This window comes from Lepidochelys olivacea, assembly GCF_965140295.1.
Source record: "Lepidochelys olivacea isolate rLepOli2 genome assembly, chromosome: 4".
NCBI lineage: Eukaryota > Metazoa > Chordata > Testudines > Cheloniidae > Lepidochelys > Lepidochelys olivacea.
In genome coordinates this window covers 15,354,874-15,379,865 of record NC_140414.1, presented here as the reverse complement: position 1 = coordinate 15,379,865, position 24,992 = coordinate 15,354,874, and the positions used below count along the sequence as shown (strand labels likewise).

General features: G+C 45.2%; 1 protein-coding gene across 2 annotated transcripts in view; it reads right to left on the bottom strand.

The window, feature by feature from the left end:
* YTHDC1 (YTH N6-methyladenosine RNA binding protein C1) overlaps positions 1-20,674 on the bottom strand; it is a 33,583-nt gene extending 12,909 nt beyond the window's left edge. The window contains exons 1-7 of one of the 2 annotated variants that reach the window (XM_084625735.1): positions 20,416-20,674; positions 12,528-12,629; positions 11,564-11,892; positions 11,072-11,429; positions 9,219-9,308; positions 8,702-8,755; positions 8,013-8,107 (exon numbers count right to left, since the gene is read on the bottom strand). In XM_084625735.1, coding sequence (XP_084481861.1) covers positions 8,013-8,107; positions 8,702-8,755; positions 9,219-9,308; positions 11,072-11,429; positions 11,564-11,892; positions 12,528-12,629; positions 20,416-20,443 — 1,056 coding nt within the window. In that variant the 5' untranslated portion in view covers positions 20,444-20,674. The remainder of the gene's footprint in view (positions 1-8,012; positions 8,108-8,701; positions 8,756-9,218; positions 9,309-11,071; positions 11,430-11,563; positions 11,893-12,527; positions 12,630-20,415) is intronic. The other variant, XM_084625736.1, reaches the window with a different exon arrangement.
* Positions 20,675-24,992: the final 4,318 nt, after the last annotated feature.

Below are 24,992 nucleotides of genomic sequence, written 5' to 3'. Positions count from 1 at the left end.
GAGGAGGCCCAAACTTATTTCCTTTCTGAACTGTCTTGCTCCCCGCTCCACCCTCATTGAGTGAGGTTACAATCCAGGATGTATTTTAACCATTTACTCAGTGAGGGGTAAGTTGCCCTGCAAGAAAAGCAGACTAAACAAACAGGAAAGATCAAACTTGGAAGCCTAAAACTAGGCACCTAAATAACATGTGGTCTGATTTCACAGATTCCGAGCACCCCAGCTTGCATTAATTTAACTTCAGGTACTAAAGTTTTTAAACTGATGAAGTGTCCACATATACACAAGTCAGCACCCCTTGACAGCTGTTGAAACTAACTGCATTAAAATGAAATATCCTCCAAAACAAAAGTCATGATACACTACACATATCTAGCAATGCAGGAACTATGCCCTGAATAAATTTAGTAACCGAAGAGAGACCGTGTGCCACATTTTTCAAGAAGTTCTGATAGATTAAGCTCTTTCAGGAAAGTACTTCGTTCTGTGTTTATTTAGCACCTAGTACAATGCCTGATCCATGACTGGGGCTCCCAGGAGCCACAATAATAATGATAATATTAATATTAAATACCCCATTTTCCCCCTAGATTCAGAAATGTTTTTAAAAAAGTTATATTTGAAATAAATTTCTTGTAGCAAGTCAAATGTTGCTCCAAAATGAAGTTACTTACCTGTAACTAGAGGTTCTTTGAGATGCGTGGTTCCTATCTGTATTCCACTGGGGGTTATACACATACCCCCCCCTCGTGCCCGGAGCTTTTGAAAGTACTAGCGTCTGCCCATGTGCCCTTGCTTCGCCTCATGGTTTCAACTGAGGCAATAAGGGGTGGGGTAGACTGACTGTGCCTTCAGTTCTTTCTTCAAAGCAAAACAAACAGATCTGTGGCAGAGGGGAAGAACGGTGGGACTGGAATACAGATAGGGACCACACATCTCGGAAGAACCTCCAGTTACAGGTAAGTAACTTCCTCTTCTTCTTTGAATGATAGTCCCTACTGTATTTCCCCGAGGGTGACTGACAAGCAGTACCTAGTCAGGAGGAGGGTGCAAGGAAGATGACAGAACCGTGGAACGGAGAACAGCCACACCAAATGAGGCATCTGCAGCAGAGTCTTGCACCAGGGCAAAATGGGGAAAAAAAGGTAAAGGTATGCACTCAACTCCATGTGGCCGCGCTACGTATGTCCATGAGTGGCATGTCGTGAAGTGCAGCCATTGTTGATGCCTGTGCTCTCACAGAGTGGACTCATACCTCAACGGGTGAAGACAGCCCCGATAATTGATAGAGCATGAAATCCAATTAGAAATCCTCCGAGTGGAGATGGCCTGCCCCTTAATCCTTTCCGCTATAGCGTCCAAGAGTCCCCAGGGGGCTTCCCGAACAGCTTAGTCCTCTGCAGGTAAAAGACCAGGGCCCTACAGACATCAAGGGAGTGAAGGCATGTGGCTTCGGAAGAAAGGCCATACATGTATGGGTTGGTTGAGGTGAAAGCAGGAAACCACTTTAGGCAGAAACTTGGAATGCAAGCGCCGGGAAACTTTGTCCTTATGGAACGTGGTGAAGAGAGCGGGGAGTTCGGCCATCATGGCCCCTGGTTCGCCTAACCTTCTTGCAGAGGTAACAGCTGCCAGGAAGACAACCTTCACGGAGAGAAGAAAAAGGAAACAGGAGGCCAGAGGTTCGAAGGGTGAGTTCATCAGTGCTGTGAGGACAAGGTTGAGGTTCAGGGTAGGGCTGTCGATTAATCGCAGTTAACTAAAAAAAATTAATCGCAATTAATCTCACTGTTAAACAACAGAATACCAATAGAAATTTAAATATTTTTGATGTTTTTCTACATTTTCAAATATATCGATTTCAATTGCAACACAGACTACAAAGTGTCCAGTGCTCACTTTATTTTTGATTATAAATATTTGCACTGTAAAAATAGGAATTTTTTCAATTTACCTCATAACAAGTACAGTAGTGCAATCTCTTTATCATGAAAGCGCAACTTAAAAATGTAGTTTGTTACAGAACTGCATTCAAAAATAAAAAAAATGTAAAACTTGAGAGCCTAAGTCTATTCAGTCCTACTTCTTGTTCAGCCAATCACTAAGAGAAACAAGTTTGTTTGCATTTACAGGAGATAATGCTGCCCACTTCTTAATTACAATGTCACCTGAAAGTGACAACAGGCGTTTGCATGGCCCTGTTGTAGCTGGCATCACAAGATATTTACATCCCAGATGCGCTAAACATTCATATGTCCCTTGATGCTTCAACCACCATTCCAGAGGACATGCATCTATGCTGATGACCAGTTCTGCTCGATAATAATCCAAAAGTAGAGTGGACCGACTCATGCTCATTTTCATCATCAGAGTCAGATGTAGGCCAGCAGAAGGTTGATTTTCTTTTTTGGTGGCTTGGGTTCTGTAGTTTCTGCATCAGAATGTTGCACTTTTAAAGACTTCTGAGAGCATGCTCCACACCTCATCACTCTCAGATTTTGGAAAGCACTTCAGATTCTTAAACCTTGGGTTGAGTGCTGTAGCTATCTTTAGAAATTCCACATTGGTATCTTCTTTGTATTTTGTCAAATTTGTAGTGAAAGTGTTCTTAAAACGAACAACATGTGCTGAGTCATCATCTGAGACTGCTATAACATGAAATATATGGCAGAATGCGAATAAAACAGAGCAGGAGACATAATTCTCCCCCAAGGAGTTAAGTCACAAATTTAATTAATGCTCTTTTTTTTAAAATTAAACGAGCATCACCACCATGGAAGCATACCCTCTGGAACGATGGCCTAATCACGAAGAGGCACATGAATCTTTAGCGATCCGGGATGTAAATATCTTACGACGCCAGCTACAACAGGGCCATGCAAATGCCTGTTCTCACTTTCAGGTGACATTGTAGTTAAGAAGTGGGCAGCATTATCTTCCGTAAATGCAAACAAACTTGTTTCTCTTAGCGATTGGCTGAACAAGAAGTAGGACTGAACAGACTTTTAGGCTCTCAAGTTTTACATTGTTTTATTTTTGAATGCAGTTCTGTAACAAACTACATTTTTAAGTTGCACTTTCATGATAAAGAGATTGCACTACTGTACTTGTTTGAGAGAAATATTTTTCAATTTACATCATTTTTACAGTGCAAATACTTGTAATAAAAAATAAAGTGAGCACTGGACACTTTGTATTGTGTTGTAATTGAAACCAACATATTTGAAAATGTAGAAAACATCCACAAATATTTTAATAAATGGTATTCTATTATTGTTTAATCGCACGATTAATCAAGATTAATTTTTTTAAAAATCACTGACAGCCTTAGTTCCGTGGAATGAATGGGAGGATACAAGGCCCTTCCAGAACCTTGCAGTTAATATGTGAGTGAAAACCAAGTGCCCTTCCACAGGACTGTGGAAAGCACTAATGACTGCTATGTGTATCTTGATAAGAGCTGAGAGTGAGTTCAGATACTTTCAGGGACAGGCGATAGTCCAAGAGAAGAGGAATGCCTATGGCCTCAGGGGCAAGCCCTTTCTGCATGGCCCAGGAGGCAATATGTTTCCACTTGGCTTGGTAGGATCGCCAAGTGGATTCTTTCCTGCTACTTGTGAGGATGCCTCGTACTACCGATGAGCACTCCCGTTCGAGTCAAGATGCCCATCCAAAAACCAGGGTCTCAAGTGAAGCATCTGTAGATCAGGATGTCTGATCCTGCTGTTGTGTGATAAGAGCAGCTCTGGGAATGTTGGTATCAGAAATGAAGTATGGTTTGACAGGCGGAGAATAAGCGGAAACCAGAAATAGAGAGGCCAGGACAGGGCGATCAGGATGACAGTCGCGCTCTCCCCCCGTGGAATCTTTGGGAGGACCGAGGGCAGGAGAGGTAGGGGAGGGAAGGCATAATTGAACTGGTCTGACCAGCAGATGACGGTGTTCTTGGAACAGGCTCCGAGCCTGCCCTGGAAGGAGTGCCGTCCGCATTTGGTGCTGGCATGGGAGGCAAAGAGATCCTTGGTCAGAGTCACCAAACAGCCGAAAACGTCTATGACCACGGAATTGTTTAGCTCCCATTTGTGGTCAGCCATGAAATTGCTGCTGAGAGCATCCAATCATGTTCTGAGTCCCTGGGAGATAAGCCACTGAAAACAGGATACCTTGTGTGATGCTTCCACACACAGCACTGGTGATCTTGTACCCCCTTGCTTGTTTATGTAGTAAACAGTGGCAATGTTGTCTGACATGATGAGAACATGACAGGAAGACCTGAGGAGCAGTGGTGAGCCTGAACGGTAGAACTCTGTATTGTAAGTGCCAAGGGCCCATTGTAAAGCTCAAGAACCATCTGTGGTTTGCGTGGATATCTATATTGAAGTAAGCATCTTGTTGTATACCACATGCCTCTTTCTAGCAAGATACGATGGCTGTGAGAATGACCACATAAAACTTCGGCTTGCATTTGAAGTGGTTGAGACCACAGAGATTTAGGGTTTGTCTCGTTCCCCGCTTTTTCTTGGGTACCAGGAAATAGGTGGGGTAGAACCCTGCGCCCTGAAAGGTCATGCAAACAGGCTCTATCACCTCTCTCTGCAGGAGTCAGTCCACCTCTAAGGTGAGGATACTATTGTGAGAGTGGTCTAAGAAGTGGGACTGGGACGGGGGGATGTGGATGAGGTAGCACTGTGAACTTGATCATACAGCTATGTTGAACATCATACAGGACCCACTTGTCCATTGTTATCGCGCTCCAGGCTGGCAGAAAGTGTGCTAGACATCCCTGAAAGGAGTGGGTTGTATGAACTGTGGGGTGCAAGGTGGTTCATGACTCTCTAACTGCACTCAGAATTACTGCTTACATGAAGTTTGAGTGTGTGATGTCAAAGACTGTGCTGACGGACCACGCAGACAGGGCCGTTGGGTCTTTTGACACTTATGGGGAGGCTCACAGGGTTGCTGATGGAAGAATTGAGGAGCTCTATGCCATTGTGCAGGAGTTGGATGACAGAATTTGCACAGGGGCGTATAAATACCCAGTGATCACAGGGTGACTCTACAGTCTTTGAGGGAGTACAGGGAATCATCAATCTTCTAGCTGAAGAGGTGATATTCATCAAAAGGGAGATCCTCAATTGTGTTCTGCACCTCCCTTGGGAAACCACATGAATGCAGCCAGGATTCCCTCCCCAAGACGATCCCTGTGACCATAGTGTGTGAAGATGGGTCCACCGAATCCACCATGGCCTGAAGCGTTGTCTGGGTGACCAGTTTGCCTTCTTTTAAAATACCCTGGAAGTGGGCATGATCCTGCTGGGGAAGCTTGACTGCAAAGTCCAAAATTGGTCATAATTCAAAAAGTCATATTTTGTCAGTAATGCCAAGCAATTAGAGATGCGAAACTGAAGGCTGGCTGAAGAAAAGATGAGCTAGGAGGTCCAATCTCTTTCTTACCCTCCTTGTCGGAGCGGAAAGTGGGTGTTGCTGCCTGGCCCGTTTAGTAGCAGCCTGAATAACCAGGGAATTGGATGAAAGGGGGATGCAGGAGGGGTGAGAAAGCAGAAACTCAGACCCTTCGTTGGTACATAGTATGTTTTTTGTCTCTCTTTTGGGGTAGGTGCTCAAATGGCCTAGTTGATCAGGAATGCCACTCTGGATGGTACCAATACATGCAGAACATCAAGTAACTGATGTTGGCTGTCCTGCAGCTCCTCCAGTGGAATGTGGAGGGCAGCAGTCACCCTATGTAACAGTTCCTGGAATTGGTGCTAGTCGTTCGGAGGCGGAGGAAATAGTCCACAACACTGCCACATCTGGAGATGAGGGAAACTACTCTGGATCCAGCGGAGTCGGGCTAACCAGTGCATCTTCCAACCCCAGGTCCAAACATCTACTTGATGAAGGACAGAGTTGAGAGATGAGGGACTCCTCTTGGGCAGATCAGAAAGATTCAACAGGTAGATATTTGGGTCAAGACCCCCAGTATGGGCAACCAGGAGGATCTTGTGGTTGCTGCAGGAGTCCCCACGGAGTGGGGTACCAGTAGCTCCTGTGCTGAGGAAAGGGAGGATATTGCCACCTAGCTCATGGAGCTTTTGGGCACTCATGCCGACAGAATGGGAGAAGCAGATCATGTGCTCCATCCGAGTCCTCAGACACTGAGAAGTCAGATCCTTGTTCGAATGGTGGTGCCGTCAGAACGAGCGGATCCAAGTGAGTCACTGGGTCATGTTCCTGAGCACATCCCTAAGGCAGCAAGTGCAATGCAGAAGAACTGGGTCTCTTATGAGGCAAATGAACCGGGAGACATGGCGACGTCACCTCATGCAGGACCAACAGTTCATGAGATCCAGGAGCTGACTTGAGCCTCCTCAGTGTCAGTGGCATGCATTCCACAGATGGAACTGGGGATGGAATGGAGGACTGCCTTGGAACCAACGATTCCTGTGACTTTGGCAGTACCGATCCAGAAAAGATACGTGGCTCTGTAACCGGGATTGGTGGATCCTGTGTTCTATGCAACTTCTTGTTGTGCTTGTGAGCCTTGGAATGTGCCACTTCTCCATGCCTGGAACTCATGGAGAATGCAACGATATTCTTGGGCTTTGAGGAAGAATTACTGCCATGCTTATGCACACGCTTCCTTGCCTCACGGCTAGGTCCCCTGAACGGGATCTGTAATGCTAGTACCAGCAGAACTGGACTGGAGCTCCACTTTAGGAGACATGCTCCTCAACCGCTCAGGCTGATGTACCGGGGTGGTGGTGCTGTGTTCCCCAGCCTGGATCTGAGTGCGGCCTCATGGCTACCTCCATGAGGTGCTTCTTGAGGTGGAGAATCTGGCCTTCCCAGGTATGGGCTGGAAGCAGAGGCAGATACTGCACCTCAATGCGACGTGCAGATCTTTGGTGTAATGCAATACCCAGGCATGGGGAGGGAAGAGGAGAGGAAAGGTGGGTAGCTGGTAAAACAGCATCCCAAAGTCCTTAAAATCCTAAAAACTACTTCTAACACTAAAACTGCTACAACAGTAACAAAATACTAACTATAGACAAGAATAAAACAGTCTTTTTTCTGTATTTAGGAAAATGCATCACAAGAGATGAGAGGACAGAAAAGGCTCCAACTCAGACAATGCGGCGGTGAGAAGGAACTGAGGGTGCAACTGGTATGCCCCGCCCTTTTATCACCTTGGTTGAAACCATGAGGCGGAGGCAAGGGTGCACATGGACCAGCAGACACTACTACTTTCAAAAGCTCCAGCTCAGAGCACTTGGTGAATGCATATAACCCTTAGTGCAATACAGATAGGGACCATCATTTGAAAAAGAACTTTTCCTGACTGACTTCCTACATGACCATACTCCAAAACACAGAATTATAGGACCGGAAGGGACGTCAACAGGTGATCTAGTCCAGTATCCTGCACTCAAGACAGGACTAAGTATTATCTAGACATCTGAATACACTGATTCTTTAATACAACAGCCTAAATTTTTCTTTTGCCAAAATTTAATATTAAGAGAATCTTGACCCAGAAATAACAGACATCAATTCAGGCAGTTTTTCATTTGTTTTACTTGGAATTACACACAGATCAAACTCTCACCATGTACTGAAAGAGGTACATTTAGGGGCCAGAATCGGAGATGCCCCTGGCAAGGGAAGAGAATAACTCAGGTGGCATAAAGTTGGCTGAGCCTGCTGCCATGTCATCCATCACCAACTGCGCTCTCAATATCGGAGGCGTCTCAGTGGTGGATAAAAAACTACCACTCCAATTCTCATCTGGTATACAGTCCTTAGTAATTACAGCCAGCCGGCATAAGTTAAGAGCAGTCAAGGAGCTGCTCTAAGTTGTGCTGGAGCCAGAGCAACTACAATTTGAGAATTAGGAAGCTAAAAATGGGTTTGCAATTTTGGCACAGGAGATAACATGGGCTTGAGTGTCAGTCCCTTTCTGTACAAAGTTTCGTGATAAAAAAATCAGTTTCAAGAAAAGTTTGACGTACCTTAGCTTTGGCAAGTGAAACATTTTCATGGTTGTTACTCTTGATGAGAAAAAATCTTGCATCTTGGAGAATATATTTAAGTTTACTGGTTTGGTCTGAAAAACAAAATTTTAAATAAGCTCAAGTTTAAACTTTTAAAAATTATTTCCACAAGGTAGCGGGTGTTTATTTTTAGCCCTCCCAACCCCTACCTAAATCAAGAGTTAAAACCTTCCACCCCCAGCTTCAACCTCGAAGACTATGCCAAAGAGCACGCAATGCCAAGCTTTTATTTAAAACAAATAAAATAAAATAAAAATTAAAACAAAGTAACTTCAGATAAAAATCAAACAAAGCCTAGTGATGTTCCGATATACTTGTATCCCAGCTTACAGCGCCAGAATAGGTGATGTGAACCATTTATGTCAGGCACTGTTGAATAGAGTATTGTTAAATACATTCTCCTTTTCAAGTAAAAGCATCTCATTGCTACTTTGCTGCTCCTGCAAGAAGCAAATAATTGACACTTTTTTGCACCTCTGATGACATGCAAAAATAAATCAGGATGGAGATGCATCACTGTTTACACTCACAAATCAAGTATTCAGATTGTTATATCGGAACATTACCACTTCGACATAACATAATGAATGGACAGAGACAATGGCTCGTGATGGGGCATGCATTAAAAATTCAAATTTAAATGATACCTTTTTGGACAGCACGAACGGAAGATGATAATTTCTCATGCTTCTTTTCTGAACCTGTGTTTAGCCAAAGTACATTTGTTCAGATTGAGCCTTGATAGAGATAAGATACAATTTCTACAGCCTTGTCACATACAATTTTCATTCATGACAAATTATTCTTCCTGGCGCGCACCCACACACACAAAAATACTGCTCAATGTGCACGAGTGTTTTGTTTTAGTTTTTTGGGTTGTTTTGGTTGTTGTTTTTTGTTTGAACAGTTTCCTACTCAGAAAACTAGTCACTGAATCATCATCTTCCAAGTTTTTTAAAAAAGTGAAAATTCCACTTAAGCAACAGAATAGCATTAAAGTAACAAGAAAGCCTACTTCCCCAAAATTATCCACACAGAACATGCCAAAAGTCAATACAAAATTAACAATTAAAAATTAAGCTGCATACCCCACAAATTTCTACAGCGTTCACATTTCAAGATTTGATATAAGTCAGCATGACAGGCAGTAAAAAGAAAAAATACCTGCATATGATTCTGATGCAGAACTTCCACTTCTATCAAAAACAATTGGAGAGATACCTCTAGCTCTCTTCCTTTCCTTCTTTTTCTCATCTAAAAATCCCAAAACAAAGATAAGGAGTACTGTAAATATCACACATGGAAGACAAGAATGGGATGAAAGTACTGGCAACAGATAAATGTGATTTGTGATAACTACAAGATCTAGGTTTCTGTCCTAAGGCCCCTCCTCAAACATCATGTACAACGAGTATTTACCCTAATTTTCAGACTTGTAGTTCATGAGGGAAAGGTAAACAGCAAGAAATTTGCAAGTTCCATACAAAGTTTAAGATACAGAAGTGATTCACTAGGTTTGGGGCTGCTTTAGGTCTTCTCTCCAATGCTTTAGAAATTTACGGTGACACCAAGTAGAAAAATTGTGTTGTGACCAGTGACACTGCTCCTTCATGCTACTCTGTATCCGAAAGCTCAGAAAAGTGATAACAGTAATAATAATAATAAAAAACCACTGGGGCACATTGTCAACAGGTCTCTTTTCCACTAAAAGTTAAATTATACCTCAACTTTTTTCCTGGGAATAAATTACAGCTTCTTTTATTTTTTAGGCTGTTCTCATTCTAACTCCAAATACCAAGGCTGGCCCACTTAACCTGTGTCTAAATTAATCAGGAGGACCAGCTATGAAGCTCTCAAAACAAGGAAGCTACATGACAGGAACCCTTTTTAGCAAGATAGTAAGCATGCTTCTCATCAAAACCAAACAATAAAGAAATGCCATGAAGTGATCTCTCTACTGAGCCAAATTATATTATATGATCTTTTTCAAGACTTCATCCAACCTTCCAAGTTAATCTATACCAAAAGAACCAAGTAATCAATAAATTTAGCAACACCCCATAAAAAGGGCTTCACTGAGTCTTAAATTCCAAGAGGAATTTAATATTAATGAAAATGAAACACTAGCAGAAAAAGCGAGAACCAGACATGGTGTGCAGGCAGTTGCCATGCTATTTTCTTGAGTCCCTATTTCCCGTTAGGCCTGGTCTACACTGGGGCGGGGTGGATCCACCTAAGATACGCAACTTCAGCTACGAGAATAGCGTAGCTGAAGTCGATGTATCTTAGATTGACTTAGAATCACTTACTTTGCGTCCTTGTGGCGCGGGATCGATGGCCGCCGCTACCCCGTCGACTCCGCTTCCGCCTCTTGCCCTAGTGGAGTTCCGGAGTCGACAGCAGAGCAATTGGGGATCGATTTATCACGTCTACACTAGACAATAGATCGATCACTACCCACCGATCCGGCAGGTAGTGTAGACATGGCCTTATTCTGGTCCTGGACTCCTCATCATTCCAAGTTGTGTGGTGTTCTCTCAAATAAATGAGAGCACTACATGCATTTTTACTAAGACCCAGCCATCTTATGTAGCTCTCACCTTTGGAGAAATTGCTAAGGCTATAGCCTCACTATTCCACACATCTAGATTTATATTGAACTTCTTGCCATTAACTTTAAATGATAAATCATAAGCGAATCTATAAAAGAAGTAGTGTCAAGTAGTACTGACTGCAGTAGCTTTAAGCCAAAGCCAAAGCCAGTTCATCTACAGCAATCCGATCCTAGTCTAGTGGAAAGTCATTATTTCCAGGCAAGCCTCAGTGCTAATGTTCCATTACATTGTTTTACTTACATTCACTAAAGAAAAAAAAAAAACCACACCACCTGATGACCAAAGTCAAAGCTAATCCTCACTAGTGCAAGCCAAAAATAAGAAGTCAAGTTTTAAATCTACTGATATTTCAAGAAAGTGAGAAAAACCAGATATCAAGTAGTATAATAAGAAGCAATCTACCTGAAGCATCCGAGCCGGAACCAGATCTGACTGACCCATCTGTGAAGGATGCGGATTCAGAATCAGAATCACTGGCTTCACTTCGTGTGTCATAGTCATTTCCTTCCTTCTGATCTCTCTCATCTTGTTCATATTCTTCTTCCTCCTCCTCCCCTTCTTCTTCTTCTACCTCTTCATCCTCCTCCCCTTCATCATCTTCCTCTTCTTCCATTCCTTCCTCCTCATTTTCTGTGTTCCCTTGCTCAGAGGAACCGCTGCTGCCAGTCTCATGTTCTGAGCCATATTCCTCAGAGTTCACCTCTTCTTTAGAAGAATGGCTGGATCTGCTCAGTCTTCGATCTACGTCGTGCCTAATTCTCTGATGTTCAAAGAGAAAATCAATCAGCAGTCATAGAACACATTGTCTGGATGCACAAAGTGCTTTAAGAGAATGCGCCTTATAAAAGCCTCAAACAATTGTTTTATTTCTAAGGCTGCAATAACTTTTACTACCTCAGAACCATCTGGTGTGGAAGACTTTGCCCTTCTGTCAACATCTCTTTTCCTCATGCAAGTCTTTTCAAGTTGTCCTTTATATGGTTCCCTTGAACTGCCGCTTGACGTACGGGTCTTTCGATCATCTGGGCGCTTGTTTCTATCAGACCTCTGATATTCCTCATTCTTGTACTCCGACAGTGGCTTTCCTTTTGTACTCACCATTCTTTTATTATTGCTAACTGATGAACTAGGCGGCTTTGGCATCATTTGCCTTGATGAATGCATAGAAGGCTTCTGTCTTTTGCTTTCAGCACTTTCCATCCGGTCACTTTTTCTTTTTGATCCTTAAATGAAGACCAATAGAGACCAAGTTCAAAGTTATTTTACACATCAGATTAGAAGACTTCTTTTTACGTTTGATAATATTTCTCCTTAAAATCAGCTTTGTCTTAAAGTTGAGCACTCTTAAAAATAATTAACTCTTAAAATTAACTAACCTTTCAAAGCACTCTTAAAAATAATTAACCTTTCAATATTATAGCATTTTACAAATATTAAGTCCTTAACCTCCCAGTCACATTCATGTTTTCCATATTGAGAGACAGAGAAACTGATGCCGAAAGGCTAAGTGACAAGCGCAAGGCCAAAGAAGTTACTAGCGAAGTTGGGACTCGAAAAAGAGGACTTCCTTCTTCCTACTCTTGTATTCAGTTTACTAGACCAAAAAATAATTGGTAAGATATCTGCTATATCTGCAGAAAACCCAGATTCACGGTGATCTTCAGATAAAGAGAAGCCCTACTTTATTATGTTTGTCCATAAAGTCAGAGATTACATTATAATGCAGTTGCACAAAAGCCGTTTGGGATTCCATTACCTGGGTTATGAATATTGTCACCTTGCTGATTTTAATCATCCTGCACTGTAAAATTTTGCTGTCTACTTTTTAGCAAGATATCTGAGTAGTAAAGCCACATACCCTTTTTCTCATTTTTATCTTGCTCACTATCAGGATTATACAGCTCATCATCTTGGTCTGGAGCATCAGTCAAAATGTCATCCAGAACATTCAGTTCACCATCTGAAAATAATATACATAAATTACAAATACTATTGACAATAATCCATTTTGAAGAAATTCTCTGAAACACTGTTTGTAACCAGCATTAGTTTTTATAATGTCATTAAATTTATGAATGCATTAACACAGCAATGAAACTTAACAGCTTTTCAATTTCCTCCTTGACTTTAGCTTCAAGTGTCAACAAAATTCAACATGAGAGTACTGTAAGGTGAGAGCATCAACCTTTATGAGGGTAAAAGTTCGGATCACTTCTGTGATATGGCTTCTGCCAAAAAGAGAAGGATTATGGGACTTGCAGTCCAAATGTCATGGGAACTGCATGCTAAACAACAAAAATTCCAGACCAAGGAAAGCAGCAAAGGGAGAACACAGAGATGATAGAACTTAATGACTCCGTCAAGGAGACTGGGGAAAGGCAGGAGGATTTATCCTGTCAAAGGGAAAGTGCTTAAGGAAAACACATGCAAAAGAAGCCTGGAGAGGAGCCAAAGACCTGTTTGAGAGCCCTACATGAAGAGGAGTAAAACCCTGCAAAAGAGGAAGTGTCTACTGAGACCCTGATGACGCTCTGGTCACAATTTGAACTCCATTAGCCAGGGGTCACAGACACCGGAGGCTTCCCTACCAGGGATACAGCCTTTTGCATCTGAAAGTTCTATAGGAACTAAGCAAGAAGGGAGGCTGTCTGAACAGAGTGAAACTAACAAAGTATCAAGGGGTCACTGGAAGCTGGGGTCAAGTTCCCAGCATGCAGCTTTCTCTATCCCATAACATCCATACCCCATAATTCACACTTTTATTTTAAAGAGAGATCCCACAAACCCACATGGCACTGTCCACCCTCTGACTGAAGGATGAAGTCTGCACAACTCTGTATAGTCTCATAAACACTGCAAATACAGGATGCATGATTCTCCAGTATCAGAGATGCAGGAAGAACGACAATCATGGAGGACATGATGATTTTTTCGAGGACAGACTGCTGATGGACATAGTGAAAAACAATTCAAGGCTGTTGGTGGCATTCATGAAGCAGCTGCAGATGGCAGAGCACCAATTCTGGGCCCAAGAAATTAGCACTGACTGGTGGGATCACATCACAATGAAGGTTTGGGATGACTAGCAGTAGCTGCAGAACTCTAGGATGCAAAAGGCCACATTCCTGGATCTGTATGCAGAGCTCACCTCTCCAGTGGATGGAGAGCAAATGAGGCAGTTCGAAAGCGAACGATGATTGCGCTATGAAAGCTTGCAATGCCTGATTTTTACCGGTCAGTGGGAAATTACAGAGTTGGAAAATCCTCAGTGGGGGCGGTTTTCATGCAAGTGTGTAGGGCCATTAATCACGTCCTGCTAAGCAGGTCTGTGAGTCTCCACAACATGCAGGTCGTCACGGTTGAATTTGCAGCAATGGGGCTGCTGCACTGTGGTGGGACAAACAAACAGCACGCCTAGCCCTATTTTGGCACCACCACATTGCCACAGCGTACATCAACAGAAAGGGCTTCTTTTCTGTAGTTTTGCAAGTCTTGGTGGATCACCTGGGATGTTTCACTGATATCAGTGTGGACTGGTCAGGGAAGGTGCATTATGCTCGCAACTTTAAGAATACAAGACTGTTCAGAGAGCAGCAAGCAGGGACATTCTTTCCTGACTGATGGATTACCACAGGCGATGCTGATATACCAGCAGTAATCCTGGAGGACCCAGTATACCACATGCTCCTCTGGCTCCTGAAGCCATATACCAGCCACCTTGACAACACCAAGGAAAGATTCAACTACCAGCTCAGCAGGTGCTGAATGACAGTTGTGCTTTTGAAAGCATATTGGCATTATTTATTCACTGAGATCCAATCTTGTGAGAGAAATACCCCAATAGTGATAGCTGCCTATTGTGTCCTGCATAATATTTGTGAGGCAAACGGGGAAAAGCTGCTGTCGGGGTAGAGAGAGGAGATGCAGCAACTGTCTGGGGAGTCTGAACTGCCAGACACAATGGCTATTAGAGGACCTCAATGTGGAGCTATGAAGTTGAGGGAGGCTTTGAAAGAGCACTTTAACAGTGTGATGTGACAGACTGTGCTCTAAGTGGCCCTGAAATTCTGGGGCCTGTTTAGAATTGTGTAGTGCTTGGTGTACATTTACACCCCCGTCATACAATGAACCAATAAATTATTCTGGTCTCCTCTACCTTTATACACTATTTCAGTTTCAGTGAAAGTGTATTATGCAGTGCTGGCTGTAGATTTATACATGACTAGGGTGTTTTCATGAACCTAAGAGATCTGTGGTGCTGTACATTTAAAAGTATTGAGTGCTCTGAGTTCTGCTATACATTCTGCAGAGCATGTGGTGAACGAATAAAGATGAGTATCTTCAAAAATAGAAATTTATTGACTAACAAAAGGAGTGAAAAAGTGCTAAAAAGGACAATACAATACAAATTTCCTACATAAATTAACCAAATGCAACTTTATATTTAGAATGACGAACAGTTTTGTCCATTTCAGTGCAGAAATGCAGTCAATTTTAGCAACACATATACCAGCCAGTCCCTTGAATGCAACAGTAAGTGACTGAGACATCCCTGACGCCTGCACTGCATCCGAAAGTATCTGGAAATATCTTGCCTCTTTCCCTTTGCAATATAAAGCTTGATAGACATCTCTGCCAGAAAGGACTAGATTTGCTGTACTCACTCATCCTCAGGAAGATATGAGTGCATTCTTGAAGGAAATGGTCTGGGGAAGGTTTTGGGGAAAGACTGTACAGTCCTACCAAATAATGTTGAGGACTTCAGTGTTTGAGGCAATCAGGAACCAAGCAGAATCAGAAGGGTCCTATTCTCCAAAACTAGCCTGTGTGTCTATTTCAGAAGATTCTGAACTGCACAAGAAACAGAGGTTTTGCTCCTTGGGGTTAAGAGGCTTGCAACTCTTCCATTTCTGAGGAAAAAGAAGCAACACATTCTGATTCTGTCCTTACCGGACACGTTTGAATCCAAACACATTAGTATAAGCCCTTGCCCTCTAGGGTAGGAGGGGTGGAAAATGAAAATATAGCCTAGCTTTGCTCTAGTATTTGAGACACCCTTTTGCCAAAGAAACTCCCTATGTCTTCAAGCTCTAGTTACTATGTATTAAAAGTCTGACAGAAGCACACACTTGTATCTATAGGCACCTATGCCCAAGACTGATGTTCTTGCTGCTGTTACCAACAAATGACATGAGAACCACATACCTAGTTGTGTAAATGCTAATAAAATCTGCCAGAATTCTTTGTGCTTTTCCACAAAGCTATAAGCCCTCTTCCATAGCTTGAGCTGCACTTTGTCCAGAAAGGACAGGTAGCTTACATCAAAATCTGTTGCCACTGTAGCCCAAGAAAACATTTTTCCAGGGACATCTTAGTACCTTAATTTTCAGTCCAGGGAAGTCAAGCAGCAAGTCTCAAATCTTAGCCCTGGCCATAGCTCACTGCCGTCAGGCTTGTGGTGAAGCAGCAGCATCCCCAAACAAGTATTTTTGCTTAAGTCGCTTTAGCTATATCCACAGTCGAGTAAAGGTGCTATCACAACTCCTTTACCAACTGGCTCAGAGCCGGGTGCAGGGGTATTGCAAACTTAAAGGATGATTGTTGCAAGGTTAGATCTTTCAGGAAACCCACAGGGCTGGACAGGAACCAAATGATAATTGGTGACTTTAGTCATCTATTCTAAAATGTGTGGAAAAGTTGATCTTCCAGTGGAGTTCCTTGTCTTTTTCCTCTGTGGATGTACATTTGGTCCTGAATCTCCAGTTTCCCGAGTAGCCAAAGAGCACTTCTTCTGTTCAACAGAGCTACCTCAATATGTATGTGAATGAGGGACAGCCAGCGCTGCCAAAGCAAGTGGTGACACCAGCTGTCCCAGTAAATTACAAGTAGTACCACGGATAAGAATCACCGCTAGCTCAGGTTGCATCAAGCCGTATTTCAGATACTCCTATGGCACCAAGCTTTCAACCGGCCCTAGTATAGGACGCTGCTTCAAAGCCCTGAGAACAGTTAAAAAGCCCATAATGTAATCAAAGCAATCTACATAAATCACATAATCAGCCTGTCTCCTAGGATATGCAAGCTCCCCCACCCCATGCAACCCTGCTATTCAGACAGTGATTGCTGCAGGCCTTGTATGTAGTAACTGGTAGGCAGAGAATGAGCAATAATGGTTGTAAGTTGGGGTATATCCCTAGTCAAGCACCAAAAGGGTCATGTCTACACTAAAAAATTATGTTGACTTAAGTTACACTGACATACAGCCACCAGAGTTATGAAATCGCTTTTGCAGGTCCACACTACGCTCTGTCTGTCGGTGTTGCACGTCCTAACCAGGAGCATTTGCACCAATTTAACTGTCTGTGTGGGCCATCGTGGGATGGCTTCTGAAAGCCAGCAACACTCAATGTAAGCAACGCAGTGACTACATTGACACTGAGTCTACTTAAGCCAGGGGTAGGCAGACTTTTTGGCCCGAGGGCTACATCTGGTTATGGAAATTGTATGGCAGGCCATGAATGCTCATGGTTCCCAGCCAATGGGAGCTGCAGGGGCGGTGCCCAGGGCAGGGGCAGCGTGTGGAGCCCCTGGCTGCCCCTACACATAAGAGCCAGCGGGGGACATGCTGCTGCTTCCAGGATCCGTGCAGAGCCACAGCATCTGCGGAACAAGTCAAGGCCCAGACCCCGCTCCCCGACGGGAGTTCAAGGGCTGGATGCGGCCCTGGGGCCATAGTTTGCCCAGCCTTGACCTAAGTGCTATGAAATATTTTCTGTTATGAAAATAAACAGAAAATTTATTTTTTTTGTGGAGATATATTTTCAGAGCATCAAACTTACAACCACAGCGTTATTACAGTATACCCATGCATGACCGGCAGCTTAAAGGCCTGACTAAACTAATACTTTTTTTAAAAAAAATAATTCTTACATATGTTACCAATTGTGTATCAGAGCATTAAACCTAGAAAAAAAAATCAACACATTTGCTTTTTGCTCAGCACTGAACAGTAAAAAAATGAAATTAATCAATTTTTCTTTGCACTCATCATATAGTTGCTGTAACATTTGGTTTGCAAATGCTATGGGGAATATATAAAAGCTTGCATTTACAATTCCTAAACTGAGGGAATATATTAAACTGGCAATGTACCTTTTTACATACCATATCAGCAAGTACACATGCACACGGCAGTAAGCATCATCAGAGCACTAGGTACTATCATATTGCAGTATTGGTTCCAAAAGGCAGAAAGCAGATAGACAGACACCAGAGGAGATAGCACAACTGGAGACAAAGCTCACAATTCCCTTCTGATGTTTGATGTTTGAATGTGATGTATTAAGTAATACTAATATGCACACATAGCTATGCTCTCATTGTCATTACCATCACTATGTATACCCATGCTCATCCTTTGAACGACACTAAAGAAGTCAGAAAGAGAAAAGGCCTGTTACAGCATGCAGCTAGTTCTGCCAACCACGGGACTGTTCCCTGTGGTATACTGCTTATAAGAAAACCCCAAGAATTACAAACATCAGAATTCTGAACTGATCAGTCAACCACACACGTCATTTAGAACCAGAAGTAGGCAATCAGGCAGCAGCAGAGACAAAACAAACAAAAAACAAATATAGTACAGTACGGTGTTAAGCACTCAGGGAAAATAAAGGGAAAATTTAAAAGTAAAGATTTGATGAAGTAAGGAAACTGTTTCTGTGCTTGCTTCATTTAAATTAAGATGGTTCAAAGCAGCATTTTTCTTCCGCATAGTAAAGTTTCAAAGCTGTATTAAGTCACTGTTTAGTTGTAAATTTTTGACATAACCAAATTGTTTTGTTCAGCGTTATGTGTATTTCAGGGTTATGAACAACCTCCATTCCCAAACTGTTCATAACTCTGAGGTTCTACTGTACTACTTTGGCTGAGTACAGTTTGAGATGTCCAACCTAAGTAATGTAATACTTTGGCCTACCTTTGGTGGTTGGGTTTAAGTATGAGGGTACTGTTGGTGGCCTGTGATATATAGGACATGAGACTAGACAAGGAATTCTCAAACGGAGGTCACCGGTTATTACCTGGCGGTGTCACAAAACGGCAGCCCACATTAAATTAAAAAACCCTGTTTTAATTTATAAGGGGGGGGGGTGTCACACTCAGAGTCTTGCTGTTTGAAAAGGGCTGTTGCCTCTACAAAAAGTTTGAGAACCACTGGAGTAGGTGATCTGGTGGTCTCAAACTCTAAAGACTCTACTGAGGTTTCTACCATTTCCCTGATATTTAGTACATTTCCCCCTCTTTCAGTAATTCCAGTATATTTCTCTGTGGTGCTGCAAGTCACCTTAAGGAGAGCTACAAAACCTATAAATATAAGAAGTCATCTCTAAGTTGTTACATGAAGGGGCCTCACAGCAGCTGTAGCTCCTATGTTGGAATCTCTGCACACAAGAAACCACACCAGAGAAAAAGAGAGCCCTGAACAAGGGCATGCAGACCAGCTGCCGCTCCCCACCTCTAAAGCATCACAGCACGATGGGGTAATCTGACAGGCATACAAAGCCAATAAGTGGTACGAAGCTTAAAAGTAGTGGCTATTCCCCCCTCACAGCAGTAACATGTTATATAAGTCTAACAGAACAAATTATGTATACAGCCCGCCCAAAGGTTTAACAGATGGATCTACATCCAGTTCCTTCATCCCGATCATACAGTTGACGCTTCAGAAGAAAATTAGGAAAGATTTTTGTAATTAGTTTCATTTATTCTGGTAAAACCAAAAAGAGATTTTCCACATCCCTCCCCTCCACCCCCGTAGGGCAGCTGACCCCTCTCCCAGCCATTCCCCCCCACATCCCTTCTGCCCCTGCAGGGCAGCTGAGTGCCCTCCGCCCCTGGCCCCCCACATCTCCCCCATCCCCCACAGGGCAGCTGAGCCCCCTCCAGCCATTCACCCCCACATCCCCTCCACCCGCGCAGGGCAGCTAACCCCCTCCAACCCCCACATCCGCTCCCCCCCAGCCCCCCCACATCCCCCCCGTCCCGCAGGGCAGCTGATCCAACCCCCCCAGATCCCCCCCGTCCCGCACGGCAGCTGATCCAGCCCCCCCAGATCCCCCCCGTCCCGCAAGGCAGCTGATCCAACCCTCCCAGATCCCCCCCGTCCCGCAAGGCAGCTGATCCAGCCCCCCCAGATCCCCCCCGTCCCGCACGGCAGCTGATCCAACCCCCCCAGATCCCCCCCGTCCCGCACGGCAGCTGATCCAGCCCCCCCAGATCCCCCCCGTCCCGCAAGGCAGCTGATCCAACCCTCCCAGATCCCCCCCGTCCCGCAAGGCAGCTGATCCAGCCCCCCCAGATCCCCCCCGTCCCGCAAGGCAGCTGATCCAGCCCCCCCAGATCCCCCCCGTCCCGCAAGGCAGCTGATCCAGCCCCCCCAGATCCCCCCCGTCCCGCAAGGCAGCTGATCCAGCCCCCCCAGATGCCCCCCGTCCCGCACGGCAGCTGATCCAGCCCCCCCAGATCCCCCCCGTCCCGCAAGGCAGCTGATCCAGCCCCCCCAGATGCCCCCCGTCCCGCACGGCAGCTGATCCAGCCCCCCCACATCCGCTCCACCCCCGCAAGGCAGCTGACCCAGTCCCCCCCAGCCAGTCCCCCAAACCGCCCACCCCCTTGCCGTGAGGGCCCCCCTCCCCGACACAGGGCAGTGCGGAGCACGGCTGTCCCGCCCCAGCGAGGCCCGCTACCTTTCTCCTCCCGGCTGTCCGCCGCCATCCCGCCGCCGCCGCCGCCGCCTCCCCTCAGGGGCCGGCCGCCTCGCGCTCTGCTCACAGCGCCGGCGAGGCGGGACGCTGGGGGGCGGGGCGGGGCGCGCGGCCGCGCGGAAGAGGCGGGCGCGGAAAGGAGCAGGGCTGCGGGGTCTCGTTGCGGGCCGGGCCGCCGAGCGTCTGGCTGGAGAGCCCCTAAGATGGAGGCTGCTTCCTGCGTGCAACAATCCCCCTCCCACAATGCACCGCTTTGTTTACGCTTCTGGCGTCATAATGCAGACTGCGTCTGACCTCATCGCGCAGAGTCCGCCCGGAAGGGCTCCAAGTAGATCGGGGGGGGGGGGGCAGGCCGTGTCACGTGACTCCGCAGGGCGCCCTCGGCCGCCGCCATCTTGCGCCTGGGCGGGGTCAGCGGCCCGCCTTGCCCGGCGCTCCCCGCCATAGAGGACCCGGAGCGGCTCCTCGGGGAGCTGCTGGGCCGGGGGCAGGAGCAGTGGGGCGAGCGCGGCGGCGGCGGCGGCGCTGGTTGGCTGGGCCGGACGTGCCGCGGGGGGCAGCGCAGAGGGCGTTAGCGCGCCGGAGCTGGCCCGCCCCAGTCCCCGGGGGTGGCCGCCCCTGGCTGCGCAGCCCCCACATCCCCCAGAAATGGGCTTTAGCCCCCTCCCGTCCAAGGCCCAGCGGGCTCCCCGTCCTTGGTAGAGCTGCTCCGGGTGGGGGGGGACCAGGCGGCAAGGGTGAGAAGCCAGGACGGGGGTGGGGGGTATTAGGTGCCTATATAAGAAAAAGTCCCCCCCCCCCCAAGTCGGGACTGTCCCTATAAAAGGGGGACATCTCGTCACCCTACTGGCCGCGCCACGGTGCCAGGCGGGATTTTGCAGACGTTAAGGGTGCGCGCAGAATTCCCGCCCCCCAGTAATGGGCTGCAGAGAGGTTGGCCGCCATGGGGCTGCTGGGCCCGGCAGAGGCCAGCTCACAGATAGAGGGTAAGGCCAGGGGGAGGGAATTGGAGGGTTCCCTGAAGCTGCCGTTCCCAGCACATCCTGGAGGAAGGAGGTGGCGGCGCGCAGGAAACTGTGCAAGCTTGGGACCCAGCATCAGGCTGTTTTTCCTTCTGGATCCCTGGGCTCTAGCAGGGTAGAGGCTGGGGCTGGGGGTTCCCACAGCTGGCGTCTGGCAGGAGAGGCGGTCTGGGCTGGGGGTGTGTGGCTGGGCTTTGGGGAAAAGGGGGGGGTGTAAGTGTCTGATGAGCACACACACACACACCCCCAGCTGGGATCTGGGGGGTTGAGGAGGCAGAGAAGCAGGAACTAAGTTGCCTTAGGGGTTTCTTTAATTCTCTATTCCTGGGGGCATTTTTGTTCGTGTCTGTTGTTACAGACATACTTGCTGACAGGTATTTAGAAATAAATTACCAAAATAATTGAAACTGGTGTGATTATATAGTGTTATTTTGACAAAATTTGCAGAATTTTAAAATATTGTGCGCAGAATTTTTAATTTTTTGGTGCAGAATTCCCCCTGGAGTATAGAGCACAGGGTACTGCTCCATCATAAGGTGGGGCTGGGTAGGTTGCATGGACAGGCCTAGGCAGGCTGCTCCCCTCTCTGCGTCCTCGAGGGAAAGGTGAGAGAAGGAAACTGTAAGCTAAATAGCATAACAGCTGGTTAGAAATAAAACTCTTAAGTCAGTGGTTTTCAACTTGTGGGCCCTGGACACTTAGGGAATCCACAGACTAAGATTTCTAAAGGCGTCTGTACTGCCATTCAAAATTATTTAGGGTTCTGCAAATAAAAAAAACGTGTTAAACCCCTGCTGTAAGTATTATTCAGAATGTTATAAAAAAGATTATACAACCTGCCCCTATACACACACTCCTTCCCTTAGTGAGCACCACTACCTTCAGGTGATTGTCTTCACCAACAGCTCTGTAATTTGATATGTTTAAACTGCAGTTAGACACCTGCGGCTGGCCCGTGCCAGCTGACTTGGGCTAAAGGGCTCTTTAATTACGGTGTAGATATTTGGGCTGGGGCTGGAGCCTGGCTCTAGGGTCTCTTTTTTGAGGTGGGAGGGTCCCAGAGCTCGGGCTGCCTCCTGAGCCTGAACATCTATGCTAAAATTAAGCAGCCCCACAGCCTGAGTCAGCTGGTATGAGCCAGCCACAGGTGTGTAATTGCAGTGTCGACATACCCTGAGTCACACCGTCATAGCCATACTGGCAGAGTCCCCTGGTGTAGATGCAATGTGTGCAGACAGGAGGATGTCGTCTTTTGGCATGGCTACATCACCTCCCTGAACGGTATTATCTAAGGTGACAGAAGGCAGCTTCTGTTGGCATATTTGTGTCTACACTGGAGGTTTTGTTGGCATAGCTATGTTGTCTAGTGGGTTTGATTTCCCTCCCCCCCCACACACCTCTGACAGACATAGTTATGCCAGCAAAATGAGTCGGCTAATGTACGCTACTTCTGGAAAGTTTAGTAAGACCCATTAGTCCTCTACAAAGTTTCAGTGACATTTAAATAGCTTATCTCATTTAATCTTCTGCCAGGGATAGTAATGTCACAAATGCTGGGTTAATATGAATGAGGTTTATTACAGTAGTAATCCACCAAATCTAACTGCATTTCCAGAATCAGCAGCATTAGGCACTCACAGTCCCTAATGACAGCCTTATCTTTCAGTGGGAATTTAATTAATTAATGTGTTATTTTCCTCTCTCTTCCGTACTAATGGAAGTAATAATACGTTAATTCAGTCTAAATGCCAGTTGTGTTGCTTATAATTATTTTCTATACCTGATGATGAGATGTATCAGCACTTACACATTTAGGGAAGAAGTTGCTGAAAGATTTAGTCTCATTGACTTCAGTGGAGCTATGCTGATTTACATCATCTGAGAATCTGGCTCATCAGCTTACATGGTGCTAAGCCTATTTACTCCAGCTAAGGATTTGGCCCATCATGTTTCTACTTATGTTAATAGCAATAATGACAGTAGAAAAGGAAGACTAAATAACCAAAATTATTCTTCTTACACCCTTACACCATAGGGTTTTTTTTATTATTTATTTATTACAGTAGTGCCTATGAGCCCCATTCACGGACCAGAACCCTATTGTGGTAGGCACTGCACAAACATGTCACAGAAAGATGGTCCCTGCCCCAAGGAGTTGATGTAAGTACTATCTGCTTCCTCCTTGCACAGAAAATCAAAAATGTACAGTACATTTGTTGCTATTAAACGCTTGACAACACAGTGGTCCAAATTTTCTGCTGAGAATGGGCAAAACTCCATTTAAGTCAATGGAGCGCTGTCCATTTACAGCAGCAGAGAATTTATCCGTATTTTGCAATATTCCAAATTCTGGATCCTTGATGTAAATTGGTGTAGCTCCATTGTAGTCATTGGGGTCAGATTCTCAGTTGGTGTAAATCAGCATAGCTCTACTGAAGTCAGTTTACACCAGCTGAGACTCTGGCCCTGTAAGTGCATTGTAGGAGAGGAAATGTCACAAACAGCAGTGTTATGAAGTGGCTGAAACTGTTAGGGTTGATTTAAAACCTCACTGAGATTGGTAGGTGTGAATACTCCCTTCAGTTAACATAACTGTGAGGATAAGTTGATCAAAATCCTCCATCTAAGACAAAATGGTTATGTGAGCCTGCCCAGGACTTTTGGACTCTGTGGGCGGAGGGTTTTTTGCTGAGTTATTGTTTCAGGTAAGGATGTCTGTATGTGGGGAAAGGAGAACACAGAACCACAGAGAGGTCAGCATGAAGAAATCCAAGCAGAACTCTGTGAGCATGGCATGACCCTGATATAAACCTTGAGAGAAGTTCTGGGTCAGGGATGCTGGCTGAAAAGAAGTGTGAGCCTGTAAGTTTAAAAAAAATATTCCTTTTGTTTCTTGTTCCTTCCACCTTTGGAGAAGCAGGATTTTGTACATTCCTGGTAAATGAATAAGAATGAATAAAAGAAAATACCTAACTCCATAAACAATTTCGACTCCTATCTGAAATATCTCTAGGGCCCCAAACTTTGACAAGCTACTTGGATAAAAAAGGACAAAAAAAGCAACAATAATTTTGTCTGAACACAGTAATTTTCATGGTTCCAATTCCCCAGCTAATGTAACTGGTGTAACCCCATTCAACGTAGCTACACTGATTTATGACAGTAAGCATCTGGCTTCATATTTTCAGTGGTGATCACTGCAATTTTCATCATCGTTTTCTTTTGTCACATTTACAGTTGAATACTTAAATTTAAAAAGAAAGGCTGCTATGAATGCTGGCCCTTTGCTATCTCTTTTGGGGGTCTCTGTGGGTATGTCTACACTGCAATAAAAGACCCATGGAGAAAGCACAGCTGTGGCTGGCTGGAATTAGCTGATTCGGACTCATGCTGCGGGGCTAGAAATTGCAGTGTCAGCGTTCGGGCTCAGGCTGGAAGGGATGGGTCTCAGAGATGGCGTCCAGCCTGAGTCCAAACATCTACGCTGCAATTTTTAGCCCTGTAGCATGAGCCACTCAAGCCTGAGTCAATTGACCC